Below are 19,137 nucleotides of genomic sequence, written 5' to 3'. Positions count from 1 at the left end.
TTTGATATTCTTTGTAGCTACAGAGGCGTTGTTTCCGTTCTTGTATTCAAACAGCATTACATGTCAAATGTGTGTCTCGTCGTGTGCCATCACTATAAGGGATTAGAGTATACTAAACTTTACACATGATATAGGGTACACTAACGTGACGTTTAGACTGTTCTTTCGTTTAACTATTATACGTGATATACGTTTTTTGAGGGGCGGTTAATGAAAGAGTTCCAAAACGCGACATTAATTTCTTGACGACCTAATAACTGATCTAACCTCAGTGGACTTTGACAAATAGACAGACTATTCTCGGAAATACAAAAAGAGAAAAAGAAGTAGACGATTTTAAAAGTATAAGATACAACCGTGGTAACTCGACGATAATGTAAGTGAACTATACTCGGGAAGTTTTGCGATAGTAATGAGAAAAATATTTCGGATTGTCAACTGAAATTCTAAAGCAATTGAAAAATAGACCTAAGTGGTCTTTTGACAAGAAGAAGAAAACTGCATAGTGTTTATGATAAGCCTATGATCTGTATAGTGTTTATGATAAGCCTATGATCTGTATAGTGTAATAAGTTTGTTGTACATACGTTTAACTATTCTGAAAATAAGTGGAGTTTGTTTATTTTTTTAATTTATCGCCAACGAGTCACAAACACCTACAGTAGAAGAATTCATAGCCCAACAACACATTTGGCGAACTTAACATCTGATAGTCAGGTAACCGTGCTGTTATTTTTTGGTAGCCATAATTCTACACAAATTTAACACGTTAAAGTAGACAATATCGGTACACAGTAGAAGAGAGTTTTTACTGATTAAACTAGATATTGCCGGAACAGATTTTATTGTTTTAACACGTTAAAGTAGACAATGTCATAATACAATTGAAATAAGTTCTTACTTGCCAAGTTAGACGTCGCTGGAACAGATATGGATGTTGTAACACGTTAAAGTAGACAATATCATAATACAGTTGAAAGAAGTTCTTACTGACCAAGTTAGACATCGCTGGAACAGATATGGATGTTTTAACACGTTAAAGTAGACAATGTCAGAATACAGTAGAAGAGATTAAATGGTACTCTGTACCGTTAAATTAGAAAGTATTAAAATAACTTATACTGACAGTACAGTACACATCCAACTACAAATTAACCGAAGATAAGTGTCAAAGCACACGAACCGTCTTTACAAAGAATAAAACCAAAGTTCTGACCCTTAGGTAAGTAACGACTTTAACTGCATGGTTCTCTGGTACACCTCCTGTGAAAGAAAACACTTGGGAATAGATACTCTATTAGTTTTTCCCAAAATGTGATTGATGATATATTTGTCATGATGTGAATTGTTTGTTATCAAAGGCATAGAAATAAAATAAAAACGGTTAGTATAAATGTAATCTGAATCTATCAGGTTCCCTATCTTGTCATGTCGCTTAGCTTTGGGTTATTCCGCCTCCTGGTAGAGTTATGTGCATTTTCAAAAAGAGCATAAGTATAGTACAGAGTGGAAATCAGACTTTTGATCTAACATAAATTATATTTATATGCATCGTTTATATGCATATATTGCCGTTAGGTAGCTTTTGAAACGGAGAAGAAGAAACTTATGCTTTATAAACAAACTTTACGATCGGTACACGTATCAAGAAGGAAAAGGTCACACAATTCCGGAACGTTGTAAGCTAGGAACGACGGAATTTATCCAATTAATTACATCGTCATAACTTCAGCATCTTGAGTATCGAATTAAGAGAAAAAAACCATAAAAACATCCGACTTGTGTAATATATATATAGATATTTATGTATTTGTGTGTAAAACTTTACGAAGTCGACATGAGTAAAACATAGCAAGTCTTTAACCTCATAGCGATCCTACGTTTTTTTCCCTGTATTAAGCTTTAATAACTGAACTATTGAATTTAGTAAATCATGTACTAGAAGTAAAAGTGCTACAATACTTGATGGTGTTACAAGAAAACAAACATTTGCGATCAGATTGGAGGAATCGAATTCTAGCCCAGAGCACAGACTACATGTCTACCAGATTGAAGAATAAACCTAAATCTTGTTCACACGTGCTTTAATTTATTCTCGTAGATCTTTTTCACCTAAATCTAAGAGATCTAACAAATTATTTTAGAAATATCAGATTGTCCTAAAAATTAATTTCCAATAATAAATATAATAAATCATAAAGTCAATTAACTATTAAGGCAGACATTGTATGTTATATGTTCTTGTATGGAATTGGTGCCAAAACATTGATGTCATCCTTCGTATAGGCGGTTAATGTGCTAGGATACTTAGCCTTTATTTCTAGTTCCGATTAGTTTATTGTTGTTGGATGTGCACTGTACTGTAAATACATTAACGCTTGTATAACAGGTTTAGCGTGCTGAAAGGCTGTGTAGATCTTAGGACCAAACAACTGTTTTTGGATATGTTTTGAAAGTAGTTACATACTCCATTTTTCTAATATTGATAATTAGGTTTAAAATAAATTTGAATATAATTATTATCGTTTATTTATTTATTTTTACATCTTTATGCCTGTGAAGATTATTGTGTATTGTTCACTTAGTATAGAGATTTATGAATAAACTAAATTTCATAAGCTAGCCAAATCTCATTAGATTTTAATGAAATAATTGCCAAGAATGTCTTTGATAGAGTACCTACTGTATTCTAATCAGTACAGGTTCTTATGGTGTGAACACCTTTTACAAGCTGGCGACGCATGATTATAATTAATTATACTTGTCATAAGACATTATGTTAGGCCTATTATATTTTCAACCCTATATTCCTAACCTAGTCCCTTAGATTGAAGAGCTCTGGGTTGAGCGAAACGCGTCTTCGGTAATAGATGTAACGAATATAGTGAAACACTAATATCATACATTTCTGGAAAATCCCTAACGGAGTAGATTACAAACGTAGTGTTAAAAATATAATATGCCTAACATAAAATCTTATTACGAGTATAATTAAGTACAGGTATTATTGTGTATTGTTTTATGACATTAAAGAGTTCTTATCACTTTGTTATATAGAATTGGTTTAATTAACTTATAAGTTAATTCTTGATTTTGTTTAACATGGATTAGTTTTGATCAGAAGTTGTTGATAATAATGTTAATCGAATAAATTTTGAATCTTTTTTGCATGCCTAAAATGCATAGAATATTCATCCTCCATTGTTCATGCATGGTTGCGTCTTGTAATCTATATTTTAAACTATATCATTTGTAATATATTTAATACATTTGACACATTTGTGCTGGAGATTCATGTACAATACTTTTTTTTTCATATCAAATACCAAATAAACACTACTGTACTTAGGTTATCACAATTCACAGTGAAGGCTATCCCGTTCCAGGTTGATTCTTACACTGTATAGGATTTTATATTTATGAAAACAGTAAGAGCTAAGAATGTTGTTGACTGTCGAAAAATTAAATAATTTTTCCCGAACTGTTTGACAATCTGACATTGAAGAAGTAATTACATGATGAACTTGATGTTTGAAGTACGTGAGGAATTTAATGTTTGAAGTACATGAAAACTTGATGTTTGAAGTACGTGAGGAATTTAATGTTTGAAGTACATGAAAACTTGATGTTTGAAGTACATGAGGAATTTGATGTTTGAACTACATGATGAACTTGATGTTTGAAGTACATGAGGAATTTGATGATTGAAGTACATGAAAACTTGGTGTTTGAAGTACATGATGAACTTGGTGTTTGAAGTACATGATGAACTTGGTGTTTGAAGTACATAATGAACTTGATGTTTGAAGTACATAATGAACTTGATGTTTGAAGTACATGATGAACTTGATGTTTGAAGTACATGATGAACTTGGTGTTTGAAGTACATGATGAATTTGATGTTTGAGAATACTCTGAAGGATAATATGATTTTCTAGTCAACCATAACTTTTGTCTACTTTCGTACAGACATGACCAAGGTTAAAAAAAAGACTATCATAGGGTATGCTATTCGAACAGGAAATAGCTAGTCATGTTAAAAGTACATAATGCTAAAGTCTTGAATATTTTGATGACGATCACTTTAATAGCTCATAAATAGTATATCTATCTTAATTTATTATTAGTGATTAACATACACTATTTTTATGATAAAAACAATATTTTGAGCCTTTATTTCTAGAGTGCTAATCCAAAACACTCTAACTAGCATGACTGATACTCTGAAAAACAAAACCCTGTGACCCAGCGGTAAGCTTGAGTGTTTATAACTTTAAATATATGGGTTCAATACCCGCGGTGGACACAGCGCAGATAGCTTTGTTCTGTAAACACACAACTAAATTGAAGAAAGAGTATTACATCCGTTAGAGCCAATTATTTATTAAAGTCACACTAGGAGTGAGATGATGTTAATGTTTACACCTTCCAACACATTTCTTAACAACAAACTAGTTAAAGTAAGTTTAGTATTGAACCAGTAAGATATATGTACCCAGCAACTATGGTGAATTTAAAACATTTGTGATAGGCAACTTCAAGTAATATATATATACATTGTTTCAAGGGTATTTTAGAAGCTGATTCGTTGTCCTACTTTAGAAACAGGCAGGGGTAATCCATTAAAGCCTAAACTTTACAATATAGGTATACATTGTTTCAAGGGTATTTTAGAAGCTGAATCGTTGTCCTACTTTAGAAACAGGCAGGGGTAATCCATTAAAGCCTAAACTTTACAATATAGGTATACATTGTTTCAAGGGTATTTTAGAAGCTGAATCGTTGTCCCACTTTAGAAACAGGCAGGGGTAACCCATTAAACCCAAATCTCTGATATATATATATATATATATATGCCAGAATATTTCACGGTCTTATTGTTTGTTTTCGCGAATGTCTTCACAGAAATTGTAGCTTTTAAAGCAGGCAAGAGCAATCCTTTAAAGCCAAAACTTTGTAATATAGACATATACCAGAGTATTTCATAACTTTATTGCTTTTCTCATTAGTTTATTTAACAAAACAGTAGCTTTTAAAACACGCTGCAAAACTTACTTAGAAATGATTTAATATACATCTCGTATAATTAGACGTATATAGCGTATTTAGACGTAAGCATATTTTGGTCTGGTTCCTGGATACGAAGAAAGTAAGGAAATAAAATGTATTCATAATTGAGACAAATACTCTTGAAAAATGTATATTTTTATCATACACCTTGACATTTATTGCCAAGATATGTCTTAAGAGCAGACTGGTAATCCAACTGTAGTGAATTAAGAGCAGAAGAAGATATTTAGACAAAATGAACATGGGCTTTTATATTGAATTATTTTATTAATATATGTACATATATATAGATTTCCGCATAGCAATATAAGGAAATACAAACACAATAATTTACCGACCCTTTATTTACAACATCGTTAATTATTAACTTTGATGGGTGGTTTAGGCCGTGTATCTGTGATATATGATGAAGCTTCTGAAAACGGGAAAATTAAGTTACCCGAAACGTCGCGATGTATCAACTATTGCTTCCACAGTAAGCTGCTGCCCATAAAGAAACTTTCTCATATATCATTAATTAGTTCTTTGTGGTTCCATGTTTCTTGCTCTGATGACTTTCAAGCACGTAATCTCAATAAATCAATTAGCTTTGATTTATGGACTGTTGTGTTTGAAATATAATATTTATAAGCAGAATTGAATGAAAAACTCTGTACTTCCTAACACAGCATAAACACCACAGAACAAATTGGAGTTATATGTCTATTACAACCGCATGTAAATCAATATGATATCAGTTCAAGATCCATTTATTACTTTAGGGTACTTTATACTTTTTTTTTCTTTCTCACATCAGCCAAATCTTAATCTAAAAATAATTGTAATTATAAGTCATTACGAAATACTTGTAATTAAAGGCACAAACTTTATACACTCACATAAAACACATCTAATTTATTTTAAAACCAAGAAATCTTAGGTATTTCAGTCAATTACACTGAAAATTAACAATATTTTACCTAAGACTCTGAATTACAGTTTCAGTAGTGAGCCACCAGGGGTAGTTTTGTTTATTTGTTTGGAATTATGCACAAAGCTACACAATGGGCTATCTGTGCTCTGCCCACCACGGGTATCGAAACCCGGTTTCTAGCGTTGTAAGTACGCAGATATACCGCTGTGCCACTGGGGGGGTCATGGGTAATAGTGGTCAGAATATACTTAAAAAATTATCTTTAATACAGTATTTTTAAGATAACAGTGCTTTCCTTAAAGTTACATTTTACGTACGCTAATGTCCCCTGGTAGTTCAGCGATGAGTCTTATGGCTTACAATCCTAAAAATCAGGCTTCGATACCCGCAATGGGCAAACCACAGATAGCCCATTGTGTAGCTTTGTGCTTAAACACAAATAAACAGACTTACGCTACTATTACGAAAGAATCAAATAAATATTAAACTATTTTTGGAATATTTTTTTTTACTTCTTAATTAATATTCATAGCTTTAGACAAAACTGAAACATGTGCATTTCATTCTGTTTTCCTTGAATTTCCAGATACTCGCGTTTCTCGCTTTATCACATGCATAGCCCTACAAATGTAGTCTTGTTACTTATGTATAATATATTGTAAATATTTCTTCAATCAATAATAGAATGAAAAGGTTAAATTCAATACTTTAGTTGCATATATATACATATATATATATAGAGAGAGAGAGGGGGAGAGGAATATTATATCCAGTGCTTAGGAAATATTAAACAAATACATGCACAGAGAGTTGAGTACGTTATATTTAAAACGGTGTTGGAGCATCCCCACGTCGCTACAGTCCATGTCGTCATGTTCTATATGGCGACTGTAACATCTTGACAATGACTCCGCAGTATAATTTTCAATTCAAAACGCTCCCTCGTAAGGCTTTCATATCCAAAGCACACACACCCTTTCCATGTAGGATTTTCATAAGCTGTTTAGTCTCCGAGGATGATATTTTCTCAATGCCCATTTCAACAAATCGACTATTTGATGGGTGTGGCTTCGTGACGTAAGGAACATCATGAATACCAGTTTCATTTTCCACATGTTTGAGGCATGCGACAGTTGAACGGATATGTCGTTCAAACATCACGTGTCATTTGTCGTTTTTTCAGACAGAGATCCTTCATAATAATGTTGCGTACTGTTGCTTGGGGCATGTGGACGGCTTTTATCACTGACCTTTGTGAATCTGGATTCTCAAGTGTTAAAAGCCATCGCACTTTTATTTTCTAGGCGATGAGATATGATTCCTTACAGGTCTCTTTCTGGATGTTCCTGTATTCCTTTGCTTTCTAATGTGACTAAGTACAGGAGTTTGGTTTGAACTTCGCGCAAAGCGATACGAGGGATATCTGCGCTAGCCGTCCCTAGACTAGAGGGAAGGCAGCTAGTCAATACCACCCACCGCCAACTCTTTAGCTTCTCTTTTACCAACGAATAGTGGGATTGACTGTCATTTTATAACGCCCCCACGGCGGAAAGGGCGAGCAGGTTTGGTGGGACGAGGATTCGAACCCGCGACCCTCAGATTGCGAGTCGAGCTCCCTAACCACCTGGCCATGCCGGGCGCAAAGAGCTATCTGTGCTCTACCCACCACGGGTATCGAAACCCGGTTTCTAGCATTGTAAGTCCGCAGACATACCGCTGTGCCACTGAGGGGGGAGGCGAAGTACAAGAGATATTCTGCTCTTGTTAAGTCAAAATCTTCGAACTAAGCGCCTCTTTGTGATATCAGTGTATGGTTATTTTACGATGCAAAGGACTGTTATATCTTCTTCCCAAAAACATTCAATTTTTGGTGGCATAACACTATCTAAGAAACGCCAAACTCTGTCAAAATGTGGTTCTCATGCATTCCGTTCCTCCGCGACTTTATATCAACAGAGGTTGCCACAAGACTTGCCGATATGCATATTAAAACCGTTTCAATATAGCCTACTCAATCCTTTGTTCTGGGTTTAGGATTTTAATTCAATTTTCACGTTTATTATATATATATATATATATTACTTAATTATCATTGTAAACCCCACTTTACAACTGAAGCAATAGTCAAGTCAAAGCTTAAGCCTAAATGTGTTTTATTTAACTTTCCAGATAACCACTATATGGGGGTAATGTTTAGGCCAGTGAATAATCCATCAGCTGCTATATCATTAGCAAAAGTTTTCAGTTTGACCGTTTAAGAATAAATCCTTAAGAACTGCGATTCGATACCCGTTGTGGGCACAATACAGATAGTTCATTGTGTAGCTTTGTGCTTAACTACAAACAAACAAACAACTCACAAATGTCCTTTTGAATGAACAGTCATGGAATGTTTGTAGAAGTGTTTTAAAGTATGATTCCTAGGTTAATATTACAGTAGGGCCGGTTGTGGCTAAATTATTAGCGTGCTCGTTGTGTAAATCCAAGGGTTCACAATTCGTGGCTCATTACCGCAAAAAATGCACGCCGTACTTTAGAGCCGTGAGTGCGTCATTAGAGTGACGGTCAAAACCCACTATTCGATGAGACATGGGTGTCCCTAAAATATCAAGGGTGTCCCTACAGTAGAGGTAAGTGCTGTTGTCTTAAGCTGCTTTCCCTCTAGACTATAAGTTCAGAATCAGGGATTGGCTATGTGCAGATAACACTTGTATAGCTTTGCGCGAAAATTATAATACTCCTGCATATTAATAGCCGATCTTTCATTGTAAGAGACTCCTGAAAAAAAAACATTTCTTAAAACAGTTTTCATCACTCAAATATGAAAGAACTAAAGTTACACCGTACTTTTTATACGTGAGAATAACTGCGAATATACTTGTTCAAAAGTCTGTCAAGTGTCTTCTGACCATTCGTGTTGACGAAGTTAAATCTTTTTTTTTTCTGCTTTGTTGAAGAACTTGTCTGTTAAAAAGGTCTTGCTGAAAAGAAAAAACAAGATTAAATGCACTGAAAAAATTAGCGTACAATCCAATGTATGTCTTTAAATTGAAGCTTCAACATCCAAAACAAGATTTAAGTTGAACAAAAGTGCCCCAAACCAAAAAAACTTTAAAATAATTTCAATTTATGTCGTAACAACCATAATAAAAGAGCGTATAAAAATCTCGACAAGCATTCAGAGCGTTATACCGTTCTAAATATCATAAATATTAACACACCAGAAGATAGATAGAAGAGTGCAGTAAGGTGGCTGAATGTGTTAAAGGAAGGATGTTATTTTTATAATTGGTCTGAATGAATGCGCAGATTAATGACAGACGTAGGGGGATTCAGTGAGATGGATGGGCGAGTGGGATGTAGGACAGGTGAATAAAAAACAAAACCTGGTTGTTAAAGAAGGGGAATATTTACAACTGTTCTCAGCGTCTACCACTTACAGCCATAGTTTAAAAATATTATAATAATATATACTACGGTACAAGAGCTAGTAAGTGTGCTGTTGTAACGCGTGTATGAAAGCCTATCCAGGAAACGTTGCACCACGAACGCCCATTAACTGATATTTCAGACCTTAAATGGTACGCTCTGTTACTCTTGGTCTTTAACCTCTGATCAACTGAATCCCCAATGATTTGTTCCAGCGAAATGTTAACACTCGAGTCTATGAAAATACGCAACGATCCCAAGAAACTCGTGAAAAAAATGACACGATACCAAATATGGTAGAACTTACATCTGTTTTTACGAGGTATAAAATCAAAGACGTTCTTTTCCCATCCTCAACACTCGGTACCTTGATTGGTTTATGTCGTGCAAGTCACTGTCGTAAACTTTGATGTTATTAAACAATATGTACACTTCCAATGTTTGTTGCAATTATGTGGTTATAATGTAACACTGCTCTACTAATATTAACACAACTAGGGATATGTTTTGTATTAAGTTTATTTTATTTTATTTTCTATAATATGTAAATTCACGTTTTTTATTCCACATTTTTATTAGATGTTTTTATAATTATAATACAACGTGCAAACATTGTATAATCCCATGTGTAATCCAATCGTGTCAGTCATAATAAAAACCCAAGTAGAACTAGTTTATAAGATAAATTATCATTATATTTCAATTAAACCAGAAGTCCAAAGATGTGATACGTTTAACTTAATTTTTTGTTCCCGTATCACCGTATTCTTCCCAGTCGTAAATTATGATTAATTACAATATTGCAGTGTAGTACTTCATACTAATTTACATAAGCTGAACTGTATCGTATTCTATTAACGACAATTTTTTTTTTGCCTTAAATTGATAAAATGTTTGAATCGTTTTCTACAATAACCTAATTAGCTTGCCTCTGTAAGAACAAAAAATAATCGTTCATACAACTAAAGGAAAAAAAATAGCATATGATTATATTTTGTGCCCCCCCCCCAGTGGCACAACGGCATGTCTGCGGACTTGCAACGCTAGAAACCGGGTTTTGATACCCATTGTGGGCAGACCACAGATGGCCGATTGTGTAGCTTTGTGCTTAACTACAAACAAACAGACATATTTTGTTTCTTGAATATTCATTTCAGTAAATCCTTTTAACTTTACGAGGATAAAAAAAAATATTTTGATATGAAATAATTTAATTGTGCTATTTCTAATAGTCTTAAGTAAGAGTCACCCGGGGAATCCGCGGTAAGTTTATGGACATAACGCAGATAGCTCAGTGGTTAGCTTCGCGCTAATACAAACTGTAATATTAATGTATTTACTTTCTGCATGAAAAACGCTTTATGACGTCGAAATATGAGCTCATTATATGTACCATACATATTCGGAAAGTAAGGAAGAATTATGAATTATAAAACATAAACAAAATGCGTGATAAGCCTAAAGGGATCACTTCTTTGAGAATCTGGCCCGGCATGGCCAGGTGGTTAGGGCGCTCGACTCGCAATCTGAGAGTCGCGGGTTCGAATCCCCGTCACACCAAGCATGCTCGTCCTTTCAGCAGTGGGGGCGTTATAATGTGACGGTCTATCCCACTATTCGTTAGTAAAAGAGTAGCCCAAGAGTTGGCGGTGGGTGGTGATGACTAGCTGCCTTCCCTCTAGTCTTACACTGCTGAATTAGGGACGGCTAGCGCAAATAACCCTCGTGTAGCTTTGCGCAAAATTAAAAAAAAAAAAACTTTGAGGATCTGTTCGATTACAGTTTTCTGCAAATGTACGGGCGGGCGCACAATAGCAATAGACAGCGTGTGAATTTTCCAGGTGAACAAATTACTCAACCAACACAATAGCAATAGACAGCGTGTGAATTTTCCAGGTGAACAAATTACTCAACCAACACAATAGCAATAGACAGCGTGTGAATTTTCCAGGTGAACAAATTACTCAACCAACACAATAGCAATAGACAGCGTGTGAATTTTCCAGGTGAATAAATTACTCAACCAAAATTCAAGTAGGGTATAGAATCTATTTTAATGAGGCTCATCTTAATTATTAATTGGATAGGTGAAATAAAATCAAAGATATTTTTATCTATTTCAGGAATAAGAGTCGCTAATGACTTTTAAATTGCTTTTTTTTTTCTTTTACTTTTTCTACATGGCCTTCATGTGAAATATATCAAGCTAAATGTATATAGAACTTGTAAAAGAAAAGGAATGGTTGCTTTAGTTGTATTGAAAGCGATCAAATAGATAAGAAAGATAAACTAAGAATTAATTGAGGATGAATTATATAGTAGATTCAAAGTATATCATAACGTAACATTACAATAACATATCAAATCAGTACAAATACTTCGGTCGTACAAAAGAAAGGTCGTCGTTGAAAAAAAACAACATCAGAACCAATGAAAGAATAAAAAGTCATATGTGGTCCTCGAGTCACGCTCACTGTGCTTTGCTATAGACTTTTCAATCGGATTATGGACAATGCCACTGTTTTATTGTTTTGCACCTGAACTTAAGTGATAAGTTTATTTTAGTCCTTTTGTTTCTCAGACCTGGGGATTAGGGCGCTCGATTCGCAATCTGTGGGTCACAAGAACGAAACCCTTAGCCGAACATAATGTAATGGTCAATCCCACTATTTTTCTGGTAAGGAGTAACCCAAGAATTGGTGGTCATTAGTGTTGACCTGTCGCCTTCTCTCCGTAGTCTATCAATTTAGGGACCTCTGGCGCAGGTAGCCGTCGAGTAGTTGTTGGACGGACATCAGCAACCCTCACTAGCACAGCATAAGACACTTCTCATTAACTATCAATATCTACGTGCAGCTTCTCTTCTTACCAAAGTATACGTGAAAGCTACACACTGCAATCTGTTATAAAGTCATTGCACCAAATTATATATATGTAGTAGTTACGGTCATGAGTAACGTTGAATGGTTTTGCTTATGAAACCAGTGGTTCTACATTGCACGTAAACAGTTAAGTTATTTGTTGGAGAAATATACTTGTACTTCTCATTGTTAGTGTAGCTATTTTTGCTTTTTTTGTTCGTCAACAGTATTGAATATTATTATGTGAGAAAAATTATGCTTGCGGGTATTGATCTTAGGTAGCATAAACTAATTATCAAGTTTTATTCTTGAAACAATCGTGTTTACATTAGTCACCTTTGAACAAGGAACGCCATCTCTCATATTATCCTCGATAAACTGCAGGCATTGTTTATAGTATAATGAATTGATTCCAAATAAGTAAAATTACAGATATTTACTTAACCCGCACAGTGACTTCTATGTAATTAAACAAAACAGACCCTTACAGCAACGATTAAATACTAATATAGACAAGAGAAGGCGTGTACCATATGGGCTTACATACGTGTAATGATACCGTTATATTAAGTAACAATTTCTGTACTCCTACCATTTTTAACTTTGTCAGTGCCATGTGTTGTGTGTATATAAATAGATCCATTAGTGGAAAGGACAAGTGGAATTTCCTAATTATTACGAGAGCATTTTGATCCAAAATTACTAAAGTGGAGGAGCGTCACCTATTGGAAATATTAAAAATTAGAACTATAACAAAAAAATGTTTAGTTTGGCAGTAGTTATTTTCATATAATTAATGTACTACAACTTAGTAACTTCAAATCTCGATCTAAAAACTTAAAGCAAAATTATACCGGATATTATTCTACAATACTTAATTTTTTAAGTTTATAGAATATTTTTAATCAAAAAATCTGGTTCATCTGGTTCTACAAAGCAAACTTATACCGGATATTATTCTACAATACTTACTTTTTTAAGTTTGTAGAATATTTTTAATCTACAAATCTGGTTCATCCAGCCTTGAATATCAACGAATTTTTTATTTTATCAAGGAACTTATTAATATTGTTATTACACATGTCTCGTAGAAAGGAATAAAATATAAATACTGGTGGTGTAACTCAAATATGGTGTCACAGATGACATAATTCAAAAATTTTAGTTATGACTATTAGAGTTCTTAATACAAGCAAAAAAAAAAAGGAAGGAAGAATTAGCAAAATATGAAACAGTATTAATTAAGTTTCATTCCAGTCATTGAACACCCACCCACCCCTATTGTGTAGTTAAAGATAAATACCGGATTGTAAGAGTATTTCGAGGATCTATGGCCCGGCGCTCGACTCGCAATCTGAGAGTCGCGGGTTCGAATCCCCGTCACACCAAAACATGCTCATCCTTTCAGCAGTGGGGGCGTTATAAGTGGCGGTCAATCCCACTATTCGTTAGTAAAAGAGTAGCCCAAGAGTTGGCGGTGGGTGGTGATGACTAGCTGCCTTCCCTCTAGTCTTACAATGCTAAATTAGTAGACTAATTACACTACTAATTTAGTCCTTAATTTAGGGACGGCTAGCGCAGATAGCCCTCGTGTAGCTTTGCGCGAAATTAAAAAAAAAAAAAGAGGATCTATTTTAAAGAACAATCGGCTTTGATTATTTTCTTTATTAGTTCAAAATAATCTGTGATAGGCTGATGACCTGCTACAGATCGATCACCATGGAAACCCTAAATCTCGTGTTTATACTACGTCAGCAATCAAGGAGGATATGGAAATGGGTATCAGTTTAGCAGCCAATATTCAGCTGTTACTAATGGAAACTAGTGCAGGATCGAGCACGCATAAAGTTCTCTCCTTGCTTATTGATGGTATTTTGGTTATATAATTAGATATTGACTTGTTTTATAGAATCGTGTGTGTGCTTAGATATATACAATACAGTGAACAAAAAAAAATTAAATTCCATAGTGAGGCGAAGAGCAGGTACAAAGCTGACCACACTTAATGACACTGCATTATAGCATTAAACTCGTTTCCAATACGTTTTATAGAATAGGCTGAGTTAAACGACAATGATCTGGGCATGGCTGATAATGATGTTTATTGAAGCACATCCAAACAATGTGGCATATTCCAGTATTCTAGTAGCCTGAGGAAAATATGATAAGTGTATATGTGGAAAATAACGAATTAATGCCCCTAATGATGTTTGTCAGGCTTTAAACATTCTTTGTTATAATTTAGATATTATGTGGAACGCCGCTATTCTTTGAAAATTAATACGCGTTTCAAAATTAATTAAAATGCTTCGCATGTTTCGTTCATAATTACAATAAACTAAAAAAAAAATAACGAGATGTATTTAGATATTTACCTTGTACACGAAAGTATATAGCTTCCTAAAAAAGAATGGCCGTGAGATCCGTTTTTGTTTTTTCCCCACAGAAATAAAACCTCCCTATTATATATATATATAAACAATAAACTACATATAACAACTGAGTTTCAATTTTTATTCTTAATGAAAGCGGCAGATTGAACATAAATTTTAACCCTAGGAAATTCTGCCCCGTGTAAAAAAATCCATGTGTTTACCGAACAACAAAACAAACCTTCTTGTTTCCAGCATTTCTCACGAATTACTTATGAACATTCGACTGGATATTAGTTCTGAAACATTTCACTGATGTAAATGGGTGAATTATTAATAGATTTAAATAAATTAGTGTGACTTCCTTGACTGTATCCAGAAGTCAAAGGTGATATGTCTATCATTGTTTTAGTTGAAAAATTCTGTTGGAAGGTTTTCTTCTCGTTCTAGCGTGATATTTATTCATTTAGAATGTAATGGTTAATCCTACTATTCGTGATAAAGACTAGCGCCAACCCCCCAATGGCACAGCTGTCTGTATGTCTGCGGAGTTACAATGCTAGAAACCGGGTTTCGATACCAGTGCTGAGTAAAGCACAGATAGCCCATTGTGTCGCTTTGTGCTTAACTTAAAAATTACACATTAAAACTGATTTTCCAGAGGCATTAAATTACAACCCACAAGTGGCACAGCTAGAAATCGGGTCTTGATACCAGTGCTGGGTAGAGCACAGATAGCCCATTGTGTAGCTTTGTACTTGACATCAAACAAACAAACAATTAAGTTACATTATTTTAAAATAATTAAAATTTTGTTTCTTCTGGTGTAAAACAACAAAATGTTAAAGTTAAAAACAACGTACTTCCTAGTATACATATAGATTGATTGAAACTTATAACTGTACAATAAGTGTCAGTTTTCAATAATTACAGCCTTTGACATGCGTATTTCGACAAACTCTTCTGACGTTAAACAAACAATTGATTTCGAAATAGTATAGAAGCTTTCAATCTTATGATTTTAAAATGGCCATTACTCATAAGATTTATATATATTTAAGAATTTTTAAACTATTTCGATAAACATATATATATATATGTTTTGTGTTCCAAATCTATATTTTCTTACATGACTTCAGTTTCGTTCCAGATTGTGTACAGCTGAATTAGTCAGAAAACTTTCTGGAGTTTTATATAGCAAACGAACTTTTATATGGCATCCTTTAATATTTGACTTGATGGGTTGTATCCTTTTAACATGTTTCCCATGTTACAACAACCAAAGTATCATGCATTATGTATATTTAGGCCCGTGCGTTTTGTTTTCCTTCTTAAATCTGCTTTTAAGGAAAACGGGTTTGTGTAACGCCCTGAAAATCCTAGAATGTAGGCTAATCTTAGATACATATGAAATACTAATCTCTTAATTTCTTGGCGTACCACAGTAATTAGAAGAATACTAAAGGTATAATAAACAGTTTGTGATTAAAATGATTAATGCTTAATTTTACTGCTTTCTAGTATTCTTATGCATACTTTAAAATCCATATACTTGCTGTCTCAAGCAATACTTAAATTGGAGATTGGCCAACTCATCAAAAAGAATTGACTCCAGTAATTTACAAATGCCCCCCCCCCCAGTGGCACAGCGGAATGTCTGCGGACTTACAACGCTAGAATCCGGGTTTCGATGCCCGTGGTAGACAGAGCACGGATAGCCCATTGTGTCGCTTTGTGCTTAATTACAAACAATTCACAAATGTAGTAACAATCTGAAAGCAAAGAATTATTAACATCTGTGGTTAGAAAATTCAAATTTCAAGACGTCCAGGTGATTGTCATTTTTCTCTCATCACTGTCGAATCTTCACAACTCGCACTTTTCTGAGGTCAGAGGGTTCGGGCGTGGGAAAAGGTTTCACCTACTCCACGTTAAAGTATGATTTCCCCGTCTGTTTCTCAGATGTCTTCCTTCAAGAAAGTTTAATGACAGCCGCATGCCGTGCCATTCCCTGAAGGAGGACGAAGATTAAATCTGATACCCGTGGGGGGGCGGCAACCATCCGTTTCACCAAGAACCGTACCAACCGATCTCTTGTTTCCAAGGAACGTTTTACAATAGTTTTTTCTCATTTTACAATTCTTGTCTAAACTCTCTCTATAAGAGAAACATACGCACTCTTTCTCCTGTCATGGTGACGTATTAGTTGATTTGATTCGTTAAAAACTTCGGCAGTTTCATTTGAAGTTGTAGCAAAATATTTTGAGAATAAAGTTAGAGGAAAAGAAAACAAAAACGACCCTTAATCTTTAAATAATAATAATTTAAAAAAAAACGATTTATTTCAGGCAACATTTCGCCCTTGCGGCTTCATCAGGGCTAGTAGTACAAGAATTGATAAGGTTTTTGGTTTCCTCTTACCACTAGCCGTGATGAAGCCGCAAGAGTGAAGCGTTGGCTGAAATAAATAGTTTTTTATTACTATGATCTAGACAGCAGAGTTGATTTGTTCTTTAATTTTATTGCCAAAATGACTAAGTCCCTCCATTATTCACTAAAAAAATAGGAGAAACAAAAATAAAATATTTGTAGCATGATATTTGAAAAAGTCTGTTTATTATTCTAAAAAAAAACAATAAAACAAAGCACTACACTAATAATGGCTGGAGACGGCTTGAATGGGTAATGAAGAAAAACTTTAATATAACAGCAAATGTACAGCGTTTCGACAAGGTTTTGTCATCATCAGGTACCACACTGGTTTCTATGACGATCTTAAAGTGTGAGAAGTAAATTCATTGTTAAATCGTTAACAATTAAACTGTTATTTTTTTTGTAAGTCGTGTGATCACCATCAATGCAATTATTGTATAAACAGCAAACACTTTTGTATTCATTGTTGTTTCGTTATGTGGTAAAAGTATGAAAAAGTCAAATACGCAGTCTGTTGTTAAGTGTATTTTTGACGTATTATACGTAGGTCTTGCTGTGAAATGTTAGACCTTGATTTATATTGATTTGTATCGGCGATACAGATATAATTGAAATTATTTTTACCTAAATATATAAAGAAGTCAACCGTTAATTGGCAATGATAAAATCAGTTCTATCACCAAGAGAAGACAAACTTAGACGTTGTCTTCACAGTTGCTTTTAAATCAATTCTCACGAATTATTTGATTCGCTCAGTAACAAACTGCTTGCTATATTAATCCAATGAATGGCATGTTTGACCATTGTTGTGGAAGCATTAGCATTTTTGAATCCAAAATTACTTCTCTAAAAAAAAAATTGTTTATGGTTTTAGTAACGTCATGATTGTGTTTCCTATACTTTATTGTGTTTTTTTATTATTATTTATTAATATTAACTTATAATCAGAGCAAGCTATGTACTAGCAATCAGTATAGCTAATCAAATACATCCTTCTAACGTTTCTACTTATAAAGATTATAATACATTGTTTTTATGTTTAGATATCGTCACTGTTAACAATATTAGATATAGTGTTATAACGTCGTAAAAAGTATTCCCATCGTTAAGAGCATCTATAGATTTAGCTGTCTTCGTGTTTATTTGTACACTGTCTCCTTTCTTGTTAACGTGCATGATTTGTTTATCGCAGGCCAAGGGCAACAACAGTATTTTCGAGTGGAGCCCCGTAATACAGAGGTGATCGAAGGACAGGAAGCTATACTTCATTGTGAGGTGGAGAGACAAGCTGGGGCTGTACAGTGGAGCAAAGATGGGTTCGTCTTGGGTATGTGCAATTTCACATCAATGATTCACTAATTTTCTTCTTTTAGTATTAAACCTTTAAGAAAGTGGATATAAAATAGGCTTACCTTGTCACGTTCGTTTCACTCACAGTAAGTTACACACACATATATATATATATATATACATATATAATACTTTTGGAGATAAATCCCCTTTACAAACCATGTTTGTAATTTATTTATAGTCTTCAAAGGTGATTTATATCCAAAAGTCTTATTTCTTTATTTTATCACCTTCGCATTTTACTACATATACATAATATATATATATATTTGTAGGAAGACGTATGTGTGGAAGGATATATAATTGTTAATGTTGTTCATTTCCATCGTAATCATTTTTAACGAAGCTAGTACTTTTAATGATTATGAAATACTTGTGCATGTGTGTCGAGTGGGGGGGGGGGGGGAGTGTATCACGCGATTCCACTTATGAAAGTTATAGTGGTAGCATATAAGTGTGATATGCTCATTTCTGATATGGTATGAAACGAGCTGGCATATTGTATAACTAACAAAATCCTTTACGGTTTTATTGTCTTGATTTTTTTACATGTTCTACAGTAACTCCTGTACGCTGAATCCGAAAATTATATCCATTTTTTTCCATCACGTACAGATTTTTCACAAAACGTCATAACGCAATACATAAAAGACCACAACACGTAGTTTTGAGACTAAAAGACGTAGATTTCACACACAAAAAAAAAGTC

General features: G+C 34.1%; 1 protein-coding gene across 1 annotated transcript in view; it reads left to right on the top strand.

Annotated features, from left to right (window-relative positions):
- LOC106457954 (nephrin-like) overlaps window positions 1-19,137 on the top strand; it is a 73,979-nt gene that overhangs the window by 18,442 nt on the left and 36,400 nt on the right. Inside the window, exon 2 of the mRNA XM_022384047.1 lies at window positions 18,271-18,405. Coding sequence (XP_022239755.1) covers window positions 18,271-18,405 — 135 coding nt within the window. The remainder of the gene's footprint in view (window positions 1-18,270; window positions 18,406-19,137) is intronic.

The sequence above is a fragment of the Limulus polyphemus genome, unplaced genomic scaffold (genome assembly GCF_000517525.1).
Source record: "Limulus polyphemus unplaced genomic scaffold, Limulus_polyphemus-2.1.2 Scaffold396, whole genome shotgun sequence".
NCBI classification, from domain to species: Eukaryota; Metazoa; Arthropoda; class Merostomata; order Xiphosura; family Limulidae; genus Limulus; species Limulus polyphemus.
This window is presented reverse-complemented; position numbering and strand designations above follow the sequence as displayed.